Source organism: Rutilus rutilus (genome assembly GCF_951802725.1).
Source record: "Rutilus rutilus genome assembly, chromosome: 22".
NCBI lineage: Eukaryota > Metazoa > Chordata > Actinopteri > Cypriniformes > Leuciscidae > Rutilus > Rutilus rutilus.
In genome coordinates this window covers 31733088-31753185 of record NC_140227.1, presented here as the reverse complement: position 1 = coordinate 31753185, position 20098 = coordinate 31733088, and the positions used below count along the sequence as shown (strand labels likewise).

General features: G+C 36.1%; 1 protein-coding gene across 3 annotated transcripts in view; it reads left to right on the top strand.

The window, feature by feature from the left end:
• The window catches only part of sos1 (son of sevenless homolog 1), a 64620-nt gene that overhangs the window by 9324 nt on the left and 35198 nt on the right, over positions 1 to 20098 (top strand). For all 3 annotated transcript variants that reach the window (XM_084395107.1, XM_084395105.1, XM_084395106.1), the window contains exons 3-11: positions 2081 to 2212; positions 3857 to 4021; positions 5866 to 6075; positions 6382 to 6525; positions 7618 to 7728; positions 9718 to 9816; positions 12495 to 12622; positions 17171 to 17462; positions 18758 to 19124. In XM_084395107.1, the coding sequence (XP_084251233.1) occupies positions 2081 to 2212; positions 3857 to 4021; positions 5866 to 6075; positions 6382 to 6525; positions 7618 to 7728; positions 9718 to 9816; positions 12495 to 12622; positions 17171 to 17462; positions 18758 to 19124 (1648 nt within the window). The remainder of the gene's footprint in view (positions 1 to 2080; positions 2213 to 3856; positions 4022 to 5865; positions 6076 to 6381; positions 6526 to 7617; positions 7729 to 9717; positions 9817 to 12494; positions 12623 to 17170; positions 17463 to 18757; positions 19125 to 20098) is intronic.

Here is a 20098-nt window from a genome sequence, read left to right as displayed (position 1 = left end):
TCATACGCCGGCATCCATCTCCCGTGAACGCGTGTCGACCGTTGCCGGAAGCCAGTTATTTTCGTTTATAAAGTTTTAAATATGCATATTTTTACGACAAAACCGCACGGATTACCCTCAGAAGGCCTTCGTTTATCCCCCTGGAGCCGGATGGATTACTTTTGTGAAGGATGCATGCACATTTTGGAGTGGACCCCATAACTTGACATTATAACCACTGAAAGATCTAAGACATTTTCTAAAATAACTGAAAATGTGTTCGTCTGAAAAATGATTGACATATGCATCTCGAACGGCTTGAGGGTGAGTAAATCATGGGTTTAATATCATTTTTGGCCGAACTATCCCTTTAAAAACAGAAACAGCCATTCACTGCCATTATAAAGCTCAGAAGAGCCAGGACATTTTTAATATAACTTTAATGTGAAGAATGTCATATACACCTAGGATGGCTTCAGGGTGAGTAAATCAGGGGCTAATTTTCATTTTTAGGTGAACTATCCCTTTAAGCATGTTCCAACAGTAGTTTAGAGCTAAACGCACACGCTCAGGTTGATCATGTTCACCGGTTCACACGACACTGCAGCACATGACTGATGTTCAGGTCTGTTAGTAGCATATATTCTAATATGATGATCAAGAAACATTTATGATTATTATCAGTGTTTAAAACACTTCATATTTTTGTGGAAACTGATGCGTTTTATTTTTCAGGATTCTTTGATGAAAGGATCAGCATTTATTTGAAATAGAATCTTTTGCAATATTTTAAATGTCTCTACTGTCACTTTTGATCAATTAAAAAAAAAAAAGTGCAAATATTAATAATTTACTGACCCCCACATGATTAACAAACTACATGTGACGCGGCGACAATTCAGTCTCATTTGACGAGTGAACGTCAAGAACATGCCAACAGAAATATTAAAATTATATTTTGCATAAAGAAAATAGAGCATGTTTGTAGAATCATTATTCATTACACGTGTTTCCTCACAATTAAGTACATTAACTCTCAATGACCGTATTTGTATTTAAATTAATGTATATTATATTTGCATTAGGGCTGTGCAACGATTAATCAAATTCCAAAATAAAAGTTTGCGTTTAAAATATTATATGTGTGTGTACTGTGTATAATTATTTTGTATACATATAAACATGCATGTATATATTTAAGAAAAATGTGAAATTTAATTAAAATGTAATTATGTATATATATATATATATATATATATATATATATATATATATACTGTACATGCAAATATTTCTTAAATATATACATGCATGTATGTGTATTTATATATACAAAATAATTATACACAGTACACACACATATATATTATGTAAATGCAAACTTTTATTTTGGATGCGATTAATCGTTTCACAGCCCTAATTTGCATATACAAATATACAATTTACATTGTACAAAATTTATACTGTTGCTTAATTAAAAAAATAAAACTAATAAAAATTGACAAAATGAGTCTTTAAATTAGGTTTTGTTTTCTTCTTGGGTGAAATATGAGCCGGATCAGAATCTGACAGACCACAAAATATGAAAAACAGAGTTATGATGCAAGAAAGGCGTGTTGCTTGGAGACACTGAGCATCATGGGACTCTCTATAACGCATATCTATCTTTTATTGTGTGACTGGCTTTAATGTGTTTCTTATTTCTGACTCCATGAGCGTTTCAGACGGCGTCCTGATCTTCACGAACTCACGCTCCACCTGTTTGTTTTTGTGTGTTTGGTCGTTGCTCACAGACGCCGGGTGTGAGATGGACAGGTGCTTTAGTTTGTGGTTAAGACCTCAACCACAGAGCATGCTAAACCGGCTAGCTGGTTTATCATGGTCGGGTCCCTCAGTCCGCTTGTTCTCTGATCTTAGATTTCATCATCATCATCATCTTCATCATCTTCACAGCCATCTTCATCTCTCTCTCGCATTGTACCGTGTGAAAGAATCGTGCTTCATCCCTCAGTCCTTTATCCTGTGACGCCCCACGTATAAACCCTGTTTGCTTGCTATTTCTGCTGGGTTCTCCATCTCACATGTGACTGTGGCTTTTTAGGAGCGTGTGCAGAGGAGTTTCCCGCACCCGATCGAGAAATGGGCCATCGCAGACGCTCAGGCTGCTATAGAGAAGAGGAAGAGGAGGAACCCGCTAGCCCTGCCGGTGGATAAGATCCATCCGCTCCTGAAGGTAATGAGTTTTAGTTACACTGTGCCTTTAAATAATTCATGCGCAGAATAAAGGGGCGGGGCCTGGTTGAGTTAGTTAGTAGTGTGTTAAACTGGCGGTTATGGAAAGGGGCGGGACATTTCCCGAACACGCTCGAAGCGCTCGACCAATCACAACACACTGCTCCGGCCGACCAATCAGAGCACAGTGTGCTTTTCAGAAGGAGGGGCTTCATAGAGACAGGAAGTAAACAGAGCGTTACTGACAGACTGGGAAGAGAGGAGCCGCAACAATGGAGAATATGAGGAGAATAATCAACATTCAAGTTCTAGCAGAGCCTGAAAACAAAACTTTTGGCATAATATGGCTTCTTGCGGCTGGTTTGGACAGAAACGCATAGAATTAACATAGAAAAGATGTGATTTATTTCATAATGTCATAACTGGTTGGCATACAGTGTAAAGTCTTCACAATCTATGAAGAGAAATATTTTATATAGATGCTTCTGCCTCGGTTATGATTGTTTTAATGTCTTTTAGGGCGTATTTGAGACTCTTTCAGTTCATCAGTTTGAATTTATTAATTAAATTGGCCATTTTTTGAGACGTAATTGAATAGAGAGTCAATTTACTAAATTGTAATTTAAGATTCAAAGTAAATTCAGAGAAATTCAACAGTCACACATGGAAGCAAATTTTCTGCGTCCTACAAATTAATATATTATAAAGACGTTTAACCCTGTAAAGCCTGAAATAATGGACAGAAAAATCAAATTTTTGACATGTAGACAAAATATAGTTAAAAAAGCACAAAAAAATGCGTATGTGTATCATATATTGAGTATCATATTAGATGCATCAGGCTTTTATGGCTCATATAGTATGATATAGTGGGAATATGGAGGAAAAAACAGCTCAATTTTATTCAGAAACCTCAAACTGAGCAAAATTTTTTTTGAAGATGATATTAAAAGTGAAGAAATTCTGATGCTTGTAATGTAAATCTATGAGATCTGAGATCAAAGCAGATACTTACATAAAATGCATATAAATATTAGGTCTTAATAAGATATTTAAATGCTTAGTTTTATGATCTGTAGTTTTAAAACATATAATGCTATGCAATACAATGATGATTGAAAGATGAACACATAAGCCTTATGATCATATTTGATACTCATGATTTTTCTAATAAATGATGATGGATAATCAAGTAAACCTGCTTCAGTCCAGCTGAAATATTACTAACAATATCAGAGTTATTCTTGTGTTTACTTGATAAAATCGGTGTAGATTTGACAGCAGAGAGACTCGTGAAGCTCGAGCTTTATAGTTTGTGTTTGAAGTTTCTATGATCTTGTTGTTTTAATATTCTTGCTTTTTGTTATGTTATTGTTTTATTGTAATCATTGCTTGTACAGCACTTTGGTAAACCCTCAGTTATTTTAAAAGTGCTATATAAATAAACATTGAGTTGAGTTGACGTCCTGTAGATGGCGCTGTTACGCCAGAATCACTCCAGTCTGCAGTGTGTTTCACTGGCGCCTGAAATAATTACTTATTCTCTTATATAATTCTCTTAAATAATTGCTTTGCTGGTTTGTGTTCATGTGTCCATCAAGCCTGAGTGAATGAACTGATCATGTGATGGTGGTCTCTCCTGCAGGAGGTTCTGGGGTATAAAATCGACCACCAGGTGTCCGTGTACATCGTGGCGGTGCTGGAGTACATCTCTGCCGATATACTGAAGCTGGCGGGAAACTACGTACGAAACATTCGCCATTACGAGATCTCGCAGCAGGACATCACCGTGGCCATGTGTGCGGATAAGGTATGACATCACTGAACACCAGCCATGCTGTCCTTAACGAACTCCATTAAAAACATTTCTGTTAAATGACATAAAATAACATTAGTAAATGAAAATTTAAAATGTTGCATTGGCAATAAACAAAAATGAGTTGGAGTTGAAACACTAAAATTATTAACTGGAAATAAATAAAAAAAAAAAAAAAAAAAATTAAACCTTAATTGCAAAACAAACGCACATAACGAAATGACTCAAACTTAACTAAAAATATAAAAAGTTTAAAAAAAAAGTAAAAAGGCAAAAAAATATAAAAACTGTTTTTTTAATTAATTTGTCATTTAAAAAAAAGTGTATAAAATGTAATAAATATTTCTAAAAAAATATTTTAAATATGATAAAAACTAATTCTGTGCTTGTTGGTAGGGCAGCATTTTTTTGATTATCAATATGACAATAAAATAATAATATTAATAATAATTAATAGTAGTTGTAAGACATTTTACTATAATATATTTTATTTTGCAGTGAAATATAACAAAAGAAAAATAATATAATAATTTTAATGTAGTATTAAATAATTTTCTTTTACATTACAACTGTAAAATTACAATACTTATATTAATACCTATATTTAATATCAATATATAATATTAAATATAATATATATATATATATATATTAGGGCTGGGGGAATTAACGCGTTAATCTTTGCGATTAATTTGAGATGTTTAACGCGTTAAAAAAACACACAACGCAATTAACGCAGCACTTTTTTTTTTTGCCTCGTTTTAATGGCTTCCTGTTGCGGCTGCTGTTGAAGAGGCCGAAAATATGCCGTCCCGCCCCTCCGTGTTCAGCGATCAGGTTCATTCTCGCGCAGCTTTCATGAGCGAGTCTTTTCCGCTCCGTGTGTGCGCCGCGCTCGCGCTCTCCGTTCCGTGTGTGTGTGTGTGTGTGTGTCGGTGCGCTGCTGCGCTCTCTGTTCAGTGTCCCGCTCTGTGTTTGCGCTGCGTGTTCTGCTCTGTCGTTAATGGCCCAAACGCTCCAATCCTGTACCGATCACGCACTGGAAAAGCAAAGTCCGCTCAAATAACGTGACATTTCTCAGTAGTAGACTTCTGTTTGCAATGGCCTTACTGAACTGGTATAGCCATGCTGGGCAACAGTGGTAAAATGACCGGCTCTGATCACATGCTCTGGTAATAATAGCTTTGTAGGACTATATTTTATTTTGATAATTAGTAAAAAAAATAAATAAAAAAAAATCTGTTAAATTGATTATGTTGATTGATTATTGAAAAAGAATAATATGTTGATATTGATGTTTAATATTATTTTAATATAGGGTATTTTCTGTTCCTTTTTTTCCTGTGGTGTTTAATTTAATTAGGTGATTCTAAGTTTAAATATTGATGATTACAAGCTTGGGGGAAATGCAATTAATTGCAATTAATTACAGCAAATTGTGCAATTAATTAGTTAATTTTTTTTTATCGATTCCCAGCCCTAATATATATATATATATATATATATATATATATATATATATATATATATATATATATATACACAATTGAAAAATGAAGAGAATAAAAATCAATAAACAAAATATATATATATATATATATATATATATATATATATGCTTGCATGAAAATAAACAGCGATTCGCTCTGAAACACACAGCGCATAAATTACAATAAGCCATATATCAGCGTTTTGGTTTTATTTTATTTTAGTATTATTAACCGTGCAGCTCTAATTGAACACATCAAACGTCAACATTCAAGGAAATAATCTCCGCCCAGCACTTGCTCAAGCTCCGCCCCTGTTGCTCAAGCTCCGCCCTGTTGCTCTGGTTGCAGGTGCTGATGGACATGTTCCATCAGGTGGAGGAGGACATCAGTGTGTTTCCTCTGATGGACGAAGAGCCGTCGGCCTCAGAGGAGCAGATGTACTATGATCTGGTGAAGGCCTTCATGGCCGAGGTACGACAGTATCTGAGGGACCTCAACCTCATCATCAAGGTGTTCCGCGAGCCCTTCAACTCCAACAACATGCTGTTCTCCTCTCACGTGAGTCTTCCTCATCATCCTCACACGCCTCTTCCTCATCCTCACACACTCCTCACAATCCTTACACACTCCTCACACTCCTCTTCTTCATCCTCACACTCCTCATCATCCTCACACTCCTCACACACTCCTCTTCATCTTCACACTCCTCTTCTTCATCCACACACTCATCATCCTCACACTCCTCACACACTCCTCACAATCCTCATCATCCTCACACTCCTCTTCATCCTCACACTCCTCTCCCTCTCTCTCTCTCTACATCTCTCTCTACATCTCTCTCCCTCTCTCTCTCTCTGCCTGTAGGACGTCGAGAACATCTTCAGTCGTATCGTGGACATCCATGAGGTGACGGTGAAGCTGCTCGGGTTAATCGAGGATACGGTGGAGATGACCGACGAGACGAGCCCTCATCCGCTGGTCGGCAGCTGTTTCGAAGACCTTGCTGAGGTGAGATGGGGATATACATACATACACACACACACACACACACACACACATTTCATAATATGATTGTTTATAATTATTTTTGGTGAAGTGCAATGGCTACATTCAATGAAAATCAATTAAATATATGTATTTTTCAAACAAACTGAACATTTTTTAAAGAGTATTATAATTTATAATTAATTTAGATTTCTTTTTTTTTACATTTTTAAATTAAAATAATATCAGTAATAATTGAATGAATTTATTTATAATTTATTTTTTATAAATGTAATTAATAATAATAAAATGAACTATTTCTTAAATAATACTACTAATGTAAATTATTTTAATGTAATTATATATAATATATTTAATTTAACTACTATATATTATAATTGTGTTATTGTAATATATATATATATATATATATATATATATATAAATAATTACTTAATTTCTTTGTATATTAATTTATAAGAACGTGTCTTAATTTCTAAAACTTAAATAATGTAATTAAATTGATATTAATAACAATACTATATTTTAATATTTTTCTAATTTCTAATAATTTATTTTCATTTTAAATAAATAAAACTTTATTAAAATAAAATAAAACTTTATTTAAATAAATAAAACTTTATAAAAATTACCATAATATAAATTTCAATATTTTTTTTAAAATTGAATTAATAATAGTAATTTAATTTGTTTATTTTATTTAATATTATTTTCAATGATAAATATAAATAAATATATATATATATATATATATATATATATATATATATATATATATATATATATATATATATATATATATATATATATATATATATATATGTGTGTATTTAAAATTCATTTTTTTTAAGTAACTTTTATGTAAGATTTGATAATTGAAGTGTAGCGCATGTTGTGTTTTGTGAGATCGGCACTGATACGATCCTCCCAGAACACACCTCCACGCTTCACAGCGACTGACCCCGTGGCCTTACACACACACACACACACACACACACACACACACGCTTGTTTTTCCTCGTGCCGTAACAATACAGGTCACGGCAGGCTGTGCTGCGGGTCATGTGTTAACTCTCGGGTGTTGGCCATTTTCAGGAGCTGGCCTTCGACCCCTACGAGACGTACGCACAGGACATCCTTCGCACCGGCTTCCACGAACACTTCCTCAGTCAGCTTTACAAACCCGGAGCCGCCATTTACCTGCAGGTCAGAAACACACAACACTGCAACGCTGCTAGTTTAGTTTACTTTAGTTTAGTTCCTTTAGTGTCCACAAGTGGAAATTTGTCTTTGGCTTTTGGTAGGACACCAACACAACATAACAATATAGATAAGTAATACAATAACATTCACATATACATATGCATAGCCTACATATCCACCCCTTACTCGTATACCCTGGACCACAAAACCAGTCACATGGGTAAATTTTTTTTTAAATTGAGATGTATACATCATCTGAAAGCTGAATAAATAAGCTTTCCATTGATGTGTGGTTTGTTAGGATAGGACAATATTTGGTCGAGATACAACTATTTAAAATCTGGAATCTGAAGATGCAAAAAAATCTAAACATTGAGAAAATCTCACTCACTCACACAAATACATGTTGTATATATTTACGGTAGGAAATGTACTAAATATCTTCATGGAACATGATCTTTACTGACCATGACATGACATCGGGTACACATTTCTACTCGCCCGAGGTTGTCTAAATCGTCTCCTTGATGGGAACAACTGATATTTAGATTGTAAGGGATGAGAAAAATCCTCTATGATAACCGATGCTTTTTGTTTATCTTTTAATAAATACATCTCATTCAGTTGTCTTTGTGTCTGAATGAGATATATTGATTAAAAGTTAAACAGAAAGCATGGTGAAACCATTTCAGCCGTGAATAAAGACAGAGCACATGTCCAAAACAACGTCTAAAAGCTGCTGTGTGACGAGGTGTGCAGCAAACAAGCTAAAAAAAAACAGAAATAAGTGTTTATAAGCTGTCGACCCCAAAAAGCGAGCGCTTAAGGACACAAAAGTGGATGGAGGCAATTGAGACAGTGTCATATAACTCGTTACGCCCACTGGAGGCGACAGGATGGCTTAGCTTACAGAAATATAATATGTAAAACTGACATTTGGATATTTGACTTACCTGTGAGTGACTAAATGTTAACGGCACACATAGTGTATTTTCAGTGCATTCGAGTGTCAGGATCCCATTCATCATAGCTGATGCTTTACGTCATCGCCTGTATCCACTGTGTCCTTACACTGTGTCCTAACCAGAGGTGACGCGATGCGATTCCAGCGACAAATAATATGTCTGTCCACACTAGATGCGACTGTGAGATGCGTAAAAATCAATCAAAACCCACAGCCAATCAGAACAGTGTGTGGGCGGAGTCAGCCAATCAGAACAGCGTGTGGGCGGAGTCAGCCAATCAGAACAGCGTGTGGGCGGAGTCTCGCGGCACCAGAGAGTAATCCTGACGGCACTCGCAAGAAAATGGATAAGCAGCTACATAATCAAATTCACAAATATTACACCATTTAAACATTATTAAAAATACATACTGAGTTACTAAAACAATATTAGTCAAATAATACACTTGTTTCTTCACAGTTTGAACGTTCTTGTTTCCATTTGTTTAATTTCAAGATCTGAGGTGAATTATCCACTGTTGCTTTTACAGCCACAAAGCTGGAGCACTGGATGATGTTCAAAGTCACATGACACGCTTTTAACATTAAATAAAGCACATAAACAGCACCTGAGATCATCATCGCCACACTTTGTGTTTGTTTCTCCAGCGCGACGTCACAGAAAAATAGAAACCGTTTCTAAAATAGAATCGTCGTGTGTCGCGGCTGGTTAGCACAAACACTCTGAGATTAACGTGGAAAAGATGTATTTTATCGCGTGTCGCGGCGTCGTGTCGCGTGTCGCGTGTAGTTTAGCACACGCTTGTTTTTTTGGGGTCGACAGTTTATAAAAACGTATTTCTGTGTTTTTCCGTCACATAGCAGCTTTTAGACATTGTTTTGTTCTTTGTTATAAGTCAGAAATGACAGTGACTTCACTCAATACAAACTCAATGGAGACGGTTGGCTGGGGGCGTGGTCTTCAGATTATGATGCGGGTCGCTCTGTCTCTGTATGAATATGATCACATGATGTCTTTGTGTTTTCAGTCTATCTGTGAAGGGTTCAAAGAAGCGGTACAGTATGTTTTACCGCGGTTACTCCTGACGCCCGTCTACCACTGTCTTCATTACTTCGAGATTTTAAAGGTGAGTGTCATTTCCCACAATGCACCATTTTACTGATTTCAGCATTACTTCTGAAACCAAATGGAAGTGCAAAAATAGTTACGGTCTCCAAATGTACGGAAGCCCACAGAGGAAAACAGCCTCGTTCTTTACAAAACACTATTTAACTAAATATTAACTAATAATTTCTACATTTAAAAAGGTTAAGACTTTCAAACACTCTGTAATGCAGCGTTTCCTCATGAGTTCATGAAAGCTAATAATTAAATAATACAAATGTAAATAATTTGAAAGTAAAATAAGATGCTTGTGATCTATTATCATGACATTCAGAAAATCGTGAAAATTATTAAGTAAATACTTCGTCTGACACACATCTTCTGGAATCGCTGCTGTAATGGATGATTGTGTTTTATTATTATTAGTGCTAGGCCATGATTAATCACGATTAATCGCATCCAAAATAAAAGTTTCTGTTTACATAATATATGTGTGTGTACTGTATATACAGTACCAGTCAAAAGTTTGGAAACACTACTATTTTTAATGTTTTTGAAAGAAGTCTCTTATGCTCATCAAGCCTGCAGTTAAAAACAAACAAAACAAAAAAACCCAGTAATATTATGAAATATTATTACAATTTAAAATAATGGTTCTCTTTTTTAATATACTTTAAAATGTAATTTATTTTTGTGATGCAAAGCTGAATTTTCATCAGCAAGTACTCCAGTCTTTGGTGTCTTATGATCCTTCAGAAATCATTCTAATATGCTGATTTATGATCAATATTTTTTTTATAACCTGAGATACTTTTTTCAGGATTATTTGATGAATAAAAAGTTAAAAAGAACTGTATTTATTTAGAATAGAAATCTTTTGTAACAATATACACTACCGTTCAAAAGTTTGGGAACAATAACTGTTTTTTTTTAAAGAAATTAGTACTTTAATTCAACAAGAATGCGTTAAATTGATAAAAGGTGATGGTAACGATTTATATTGTTAGAAATGTTTTTATTTTGAATAAATGCTGTTTTTATGAATAAATGCTGTTAACGTTTTACTCATCAATGAATCCTGAAAAAAGTATTCCAAAAAAATATATTAAACAGCACAACTGTTTCCATCATTGATAATAACTGAGTATCAAATCAGCATATTAGAATGATTTCTGAAGGATCATAAGACACCAAAGACTGGAGTACTTGCTGATGAAAATTCAGCTTTGCATCAAAAAAATAAATTACATTTTAAAGTATATTAAAAAAGAGAACCATTATTTTAAATTGTAATAATATTTCATAATATTACTGTTTTTTTTTGTTTTTAACTGCAGGCTTGATGAGCATAAGAGACTTCTTTCAAAAACATTAAAAATAGTAGTGTTTCCAAACTTTTGACTGGTACTGTATAATGATTTTGTATATATAAATACACACATATGCAAGTGTATATATTTAAGAAATATTTGCACAAACACACCTATTATGTAAACACAAGCTTTTATTTTGGATGCGATTAATCGTAGCATAGCACTAATTATGATGTTAATTATTGAGCACATGCATGGCCTATATTTGCATGGGTCGGATCAGTACTTCTCTCCAGAGTCACACGGATCTGAACATGTGCCTTCAGAGAGCTTTAGCTTTACTGCTGCTCCAGGAGCTCCAGCGTTCCCAGCAGCCCTAAGCTGCTTTCCTGGATTCTTACGGGGGATTTATGGAGCAGAAATGAGCAAATCTCAGGCTGTAACGCGACACACACAAGCCTCTCTTTCATTCTGAAGCGGCTGAAATGAGAAATGTCTGTTTGCACACATGATCTGATGAGATGAACGCAGTGTTGTCGAGGTCCTGCAGTACCACATCATCACAAACATGCAGACACTTTCATTGGCCACTCAGAGATTTGAAGTTATTTCAAGTTTATATTTAAGTTAATGTAGATTTTTGGTTATTTTTAAAAATAATTAATTAATGTGTAATTCGCATGTTCTTATTAACATGATTTATTTACTTTCATTTTACATATTTAATTGCTTTACAGGATTTAATCATTTTTTTATTTTGTTTGGTAAATGTATTATTTTACTTACAGTTTTATAATTTAATATGTTTTTAGTAAGTGCTTTATTTTGATTGTTCGTATTTTTAAAATGTTTATTTTAATTTTCCATTTTCATGATTTAGTCTTTTTTGCTTTTTATTTATTTTTAATTTTACATTATAATTTTATTTTATTTTGATTTGCTTTTATTTTACAATTCTTTTTTATTTTATATTTGAATGCTTACATTCATTTTAAGTCAGTGTATTTTTTGTATTTGCTTTTATTCTAACAATTATTTATTTTTATTTGACATTTTTATTTTTTATTTTAAAAAATTAAGTGTTTTTTTATTTGTTTTTATTATTATTTTTTATTTGACTTTTTTATTTAATTAATCTCTAGTAAGAAGTTTATTTTGATTTGCATTTATTTTATTTATTTATTTAAATTGTACTTTTAAAAATAATATATAATAATTTAATTTGACTTTTTTATGATTTAATTTATTATTGCCGTTCTTTTAACTCATAAACCCCAGTTTTTGGGAAACGCTGGCTTAAAGCATCATTAAAATAGTCCAAATCATGTACACACGACCCATGAACCCGTGAAGCCGTCTCATGTGTGTCACTGTGTGTTCTCGACAGCAACTGGAGGAGAAGAGTGAGGATGAGGAGGATAAAGAGTGTCTGAAACAGGCCATCACAGCCTTACTGAACCTGCAGAGCAGCATGGAGCGCATCTGTTCCAAGAGCCTCGCCAAGAGACGCCTCAGGTACACACATGCACACACACACGCACACACACACACACTCAAACATACACAGACACATAATCTCACATGCATACACACACGTACTCACATACACACACGCACAGACACACAGACACACACACTCAAACATACACAGACACATAATCTCACATGCATACACACACGTACTCACACACACACACACACGCACAGACACACACGCAGACACATAATCTCACACACACACACGCACACACACGGACACACACACACACTCAAACATACACAGACACATAATCTCACATGCATACACACACGTACTCACATACACACACGCACAGACACACAGACACACACACTCAAACATACACAGACACATAATCTCACATGCATACACACACGTACTCACACACACACACGCACAGACACATACACAGACACATAATCTCACACACACACACACACACACACACACACACACAGACACTCACACAAACACACACTCAAACAGACACATAATCTCACACGCATACACACACGTACTCACACACACACACACACACACACACACACACAGACAGACACTCACACAAACACACACAGACACTCACACAAACACACACTCAAACATACACACACACACATAATCTCACACGCATATATACTTACACATACTCACACACGCACTCATACATACTTGCACTCACATACACACTCACGCACACACAGACTGACACACACACTAACACACACACACACACACACAGTCTCACAGACACACTCTCACACACACACACACAAACTCACAGACACACTCACACAGTCTCACTCACACACTCACACAGAGACACACAAACTCACAGACACACACACTCTCTCACACACTCACACTCTCACACACACAAACTCACACACTCACTCACTCACTCACTCACTCACTCACTCACTCACTCACTCACACACACACACACACACACACACACACACTCTCTCTCACTCACTCTCTCACTCACAGCTCACACACACTGGTCTCCACCCATCAGCCCCTCGTGTGTTTCCCTCTGACCCTGAAATAGCCAGTGATCGTGACGAGGGAGTGCGTGAGTGTGTGTGTGTGTGTGTGTGTGTTGCGTCAGGGTTTGGGCGGCTCTGCTATTGTTGTTCTCAGAGAGAGAGAGAATGAGGAGGAAAGCGGCCCTTCATCTGCTGAAGGACTCTGGGATCATGAGGATCTGATGTGTTCATGTCCCGTTGATCGCGTTTTAGCGGGTTTATGCGTTCGCGTATGTGGAAAGGATGGCGGCTCTTACGGTACGTGTGCTTTTGGAGAAATAAAGGCTCTTGCTGTTCACTTCTGTGCGTCTCAACTAGAACAAAGAATCAATCGTGATCGCCATCATCCATCATCATCATCATCATCATCTGAGATGTTTCATGTTGTTGAAAAGTTGGGTAACTCGTTACAGTACGGTTTCATTAGTAACATGAACTAACAATGAAAAATACTTCGAAAGCATTTATTAATCTTAGATATTGTTAATCTCAACATTTACTAATGCATTATTGAAATCAAATGTTGTTTCTGTTAATATTTATTTAATTGTTATTTTATTGTTAACAGTTGTACTAACCTTAACACAGATTAATAAATACTGTAACAACTGTGTTGCTCATTGTTAGTTGACCAACGTTAACTAGTAGGTACTAAAGTTGATTTTAATTAAGCTGAATCGTACAATAAGGTCCTGTGAGTAAATGTTAGTTAATTCATTAACAATGAGCAATACATTTGTTACAGGTTTTATTAGTCTTTGTTTATGTTAGTTAATTAAAAAAACAGCTGTAAAGTTCATGTTAGCTCAGGTTCGGTCAATAATAACTTTTGATTTCAATAATGTATTAGTCAATTAACATTAACTGAGATTAATCAATGCTTTAGAATTATTTTTCATTGTTAGTTAACAAATGAAACCTTCATATGAAGTGTTACCAAAGACTCGTGATTTTTCTAACGATAACTTTAGTTTGAGAGTCGAGTGATTTCAATGTAAACAAGCTCTTTGTTTTACAGACTTTAAAATGTCTGAATGTGTGTGGAAGGTAAAGGCTCGTTCACACGAAGGACAATAATGATAAAGATATAGTTCTAAAAATGTAAAACAATAGCAGAGTCGACGTCACAATTATAAAGCTGTCATTGGAATCTCACGATAGAGCTGATGAACGATAAAAACACCGACAGCCAATAAGAATCCATCCTGATTCAAGCGTTTAAAGGTGCAGTGAGCAATTTCTGAGAAACTGTTGATATTTGAAATCACCAAAACAAACACGCCCCTACCCGATAGGACCACACCCCTAACTTTATAGCCCCGCCCCAAATTCACAAACATGCTATGCAACACAGGCTCCTCCCCCATCATAGTGGACACGCCCCTTACTGCTGATTGGCTGTAAGTGTGTTTTGGTGCTCGGTCTGTTCCACTCCCAGCGTTTCTCAGACATCACTTACTGCACCTTTAAGTGCTTGACCTTTATAAAGCAGGATGGATTCTGATTGGCTGTCAGTGTTTTTATAGTTTAAAAAAAAAATCGTTTTACGATTTCTGAGAAACTGTTTATATTTGAGAATCACCAAATCAAACATGGCCCTACCCAACAAGACCACACCCCTAACTTTATAGCCCCGCCCCAAATTCAGAAACACGCTATGCAACACAGGCTCCTCCCCCCTAATGAGTGGACACACCCCTTGCTGCTGATTGGCTGTGTGTTTTGATGCTCAGTCTGGTCCACTCCCAACAGCGTTTCTCAGAAATCGCTTACTGCACCTTTAAAGCGACAGACGACAAAACTAGAATAAACAACGCTGTCGTCCGCAGGTGTGGACGCTGATATAGTTATGATTATTGTTCTTGGTGTGAACAGGCCGTAATAGTGCAGTGTCGCTCGTCCGCAGTGTGTGGCGCTCTTCAGTGAGAGAGAGAGAGTCTGCCGTCTCAACACTCCTTCATCTGCTCTGACGTGACGCGCGTGTGCTCGCATCTTCACAAAAACATTCAGAAGTAAGATGCTCTTCACTCTATAGAGAGTCTTTCACTAGTCCCTCCGTCTTCAACTCATTCATTCCCTCCATCCTGTGATTCGTAACACCCGAAAATCTGAAAATCAGACTCCTATAAGAACGTCTTCTGGTAGAACAGTCAATCTGATGGTGTAGAAGTGTGTCTCTTTCAGGTCCTGGAGGGCTGTTCATCTTAAAGAGGACCTATTATTACTATTCAAAGTTTTGATGTTGTTTTCAGGCTCTGCTAGAACTTGAATGTTGATTATTCTCCTCATATTCTCCATTGTTGCGGCTCCTCTCTTCCCAGTCTGTCAGTAACGCTCTGTTTACTTCCTGTCTCTATGAAGCCCCTCCTTCTGAAAAGCACACTGTGCTCTGATTGGTCGGCTGGAGCAGTGTGTTGTGATTGGTCGAGCGCTTCGAGTGTGTTTGGGAAATGTCCCGCCCCTTTCCATAACCGCCAGTTTAACACACTACTAACTAACTCAACCAGGCCCCGCCCCTTTATTCTGCGTATTAATTATTTAAATGAGGAATATTGTGACGTTAAGAAACTCAAGATACAATGGAGGCGTTTCAGGAGTTCAGAAACACTGATATAGAGAAGAACTCCCACTCGAGGGACTTTGGAAGCTGATTGGACAATTAAATCTTGTTATTTAGATGTTGATGGTTACGAGGAACTCCAGGACTTGGTTTAGTCATCACTGATGTCGTGTGAAGAGCTGATTTATTTCCCTTCCCTACTGTTTACGTCAGCTTTAGTGTGATATTTTAATGTCTTTCATTACATTCTCCTTAATTAGTTATTGACACTTTCACGAATCGATTAGACTTGATTCACAAACTCTTGATTCTGATTGATTGATTGATAAATCTCTGAACTAAAGCTGTAAACTGAACCGTGTCGGACGGTAAATTACTGTAATATTGATGTATTCAAACATTCTTTCAATAATTGTTACAGGTTAAGTAACATAATTCATATGTAATATAATGCATTTATTTATCAAAATGCTCCTTTCTAGAGTTATTTTTCTAGCTAACTATCAAGTTTATGAGATTTTCTTAGGTAAATAATGTTACGCTGTTTTACTCTGAACGATTACATTAAACATGATTGATTTCAGTAAGTCGTTCTGTATCTTTCAACTTTCCTTCTGATGTTCATTGATGTTTATTTCCTGCCGTAACTTGTAGTAAAGAGGACGAGATGATCGGTTCATCTGTCGGCACACATTAAAGAGCGTCAAAACGATATTTATTGTTGGAATTTTGTCATAAAACTGACTGAATTTGAAAGCTGAGACTTTGTTTCATATCATATAAAGCACTGTGTGATTATTGGGTGGTACACATAATGTTTTTGTTCACACATCTACTGAAATAAGCAGACTAAAAGATCTCGATATCGAGATCATCAAAATGAAAATCAGGTGAAGTCGATTAATCAATGTTGTGATTTGATATCAACATTGTCTCCCCGTTGTTCTGTCACCCAGCGAGTCGGCGTGCCGCTTCTACAGTCAGCAGATGAAGGGCAAACATCTAGCCATCAAGAAGATGAATGAGATCCAGAGGAACATCGACGGCTGGGAGGGCAAAGACATCGGCCAGTGCTGTAATGAGTTCATCATGGAGGGAACGCTCACACGGGTGGGTGCCAAACACGAGCGCCACATATTCCTGTTCGACGGGCTGATGATCTGCTGCAAGTCCAACCACGGCCAGCCTCGTCTCCCGGGAGCCAGTGTGGCCGAGTACCGTCTGAAGGAGAAGTTCTTCATGAGGAAGGTGGGTACTGATCGGCACATGTGGGGTTTTTGACTGCCGGTGCCAATATAAAAGTGTGAGGCACTAATGTGGTTAATATGAGCTTTATAAGAACTAATAAACAGCCAATATCATAGTTTTATGCATGCTAATAAGCAACTAGTTAATAGTGAGAATTGGACCCAAAAATTTTACCAAACATTTTATATTTTAAACAAAATATATATTTTGCATAATAATTTGCACTATAAAATCAAAGCCAAATGTATAAGCATGTTGTGTTCCAAATTTGATGTTGATATCACAAAAAATTAGGTTCCTGTGAGATTTTGTGTAGGCGCTGTACCAAAACTAGCCACCGGGTGACGTCCACATTCCATTAAAATTTTATTATGCAGTCAGAATTGTTGTGTTTGGCCCGATACGTGTCGGAAGCAGTCTTTTATTTTGACAGTGCCAGGACTTTTATTTTGACATAATTGTCGGAAGCAGACTTTTATTTTGACAGCGCCTGAGCTCAGATCCACAGGAGCTCCCATTCTCAGTCTTCATTAGTTTACCCTTGTTGTTTAACAGTTCTATCTAAAAGATTGGACAGAATATTCGACAAACTGATGAAGAAAGTGAACAAAGTGAAAAAAAAACAAGTGAAAATAATTGCTTTTGGCTTTCTACTGTTAGTAATAGAAAGCCAAACGCTATAATAATTTTTTATATTCATCCTGTGAAAACCGTTTTGAAAATGGACATCGCATTACCATGGAAACGCTAATTTAAAACCTTTTTGCAGGCTCCTCCCCCTAGTGGCCGGTGTCATGTTTCATATTACAAAATTTTCTAATCTTGACAAAGCACATATAATTGGAAAGCTCTGAGCTTCAGGGTTCCATATTTGACTACTGTTTTGTGATAGAAGTCAAAATAAAAGTTTATTTTCGACATGTATCAGCTAAACATAAAAAGTCTCAGGTGCTCAGATACTGTCAAAATAAAAATGTACTTTGGACATTTATCGGCCAAACAGAAAAACTCTCAGGTTTGTCAAAATAAAAGTCCTGGCACTGTCAAAATAAAAGTCTGCTTTTGGTACATATTGGCCAAACAAATAAAATCTCAGGCACTGTCAAAATAAAAGTCTGCTTTTAACTCATATTGGCCAAACAGAAACTCTCAGGTGCTCAGACTCTGTCAAAATAAAAGTCTGCTTCCAACACTTTCAGTCAAACCTTAAAACTTATTGGCTGATGCGATGGTTAAAAAATGCAGAATATAGGTCGACCAGTCCTGGATCTAAACGTCCACATGTTCTTCGACAGGTCCAGATCAACGACAAGGACGATAAGGAGGGCGAGTACCGGCACGCTTTCGAGATCATCCTGAAGGACGGGAACAGCGTGGTGTTTTCCGCCAAATCTGCGGAGGAGAAGAACGGCTGGATGGCGGCGCTGATCTCGCTGCAGTATCGCTCCACGCTCGAGCGCATGCTGGACACGGCCATGTTGCAGGAGGAGAAGGAGGAGCAGATGAGACTCCCCGGGGCCGAGGTGTACTGCTTCGCACAACCAGACTCCGAGGAGAACGTCGTGTTCGAGGAGAACGTCCAGTCCAAATCCGGCATTCCCATCATCAAAGCGGGAACGGTGCTGAAGCTCATCGAGAGGTTGACCTTCCACATGTATGCTGGTGAGTGACGTTCATACGACTGGCCAGTTTTTAAAAACACACGTTTATTTGATGAAAAATATATTTTTTCTTTTTTTACGAAAAACTATTAAATATTATTCTAATGTAAATCTGCTGTTTTCTATGTGAATATACAGTAAAGTGTAATTTATTCCTGTGATCAAAGCTGAATTTTCAGCATCATTACTCCAGTCTTCAGTGTCACATGATCCTTCAGAATTCACTCTAATATGATGATCTGATGATCCAAGAAACATTTATGATTATTATCAGTGTTGAAAACAGTTCATATTTTTGTGGAAACTGTGATACATTTTATTTTTCAGGATTATTTGATGAGTAGAAAGTTCAAAAGAACAGCATTTATTTGAAACAGAATCATTTGTAACATTATAAATGTCTTTACTGTCACTTTTGATTAATGTTTCCTTGCTGAGTAAATTAATAATAATAAAAATAAAAAAATGTAATCTTACTGACCCCAAACTTTTGAGTGTATCACAGTTTCCACAAAATATATTTTTGTTAATTTAGTAATTTTAGTTAATGTTAATTGCTACATTTTGCACAATTTTAACTAACTAACATGAACAAACAATGAGCAATTGTATTTTTATTAATTTACATTAGATTAGATTAATGCGTTAAGTAATGTTTTACAAATGACACATTATTATAAAGTGTTACGCTGACGGTTTTAGCCTTTGAAGAGCCAGCATTCACACGGTCTTGGACAACCCGGATATACAAGTCATAAAATGAATGCGGTCTATAAACGGCATGAGCTTTTTAATAATGAATATACATTTTGTTTGTTATGCTGAGCTCTGAAATATTTTATTAGGTAGAAGTTGCAAGTAGAGATATTTGTAAAAAAAATTCTTTAAATATTAGAATATTGAATATCTAGACTCAGTTTGACCCAAACTAGCACTGATATTCGGTTCTGTGTGTTTTTGCGTGATGTGGCGTGT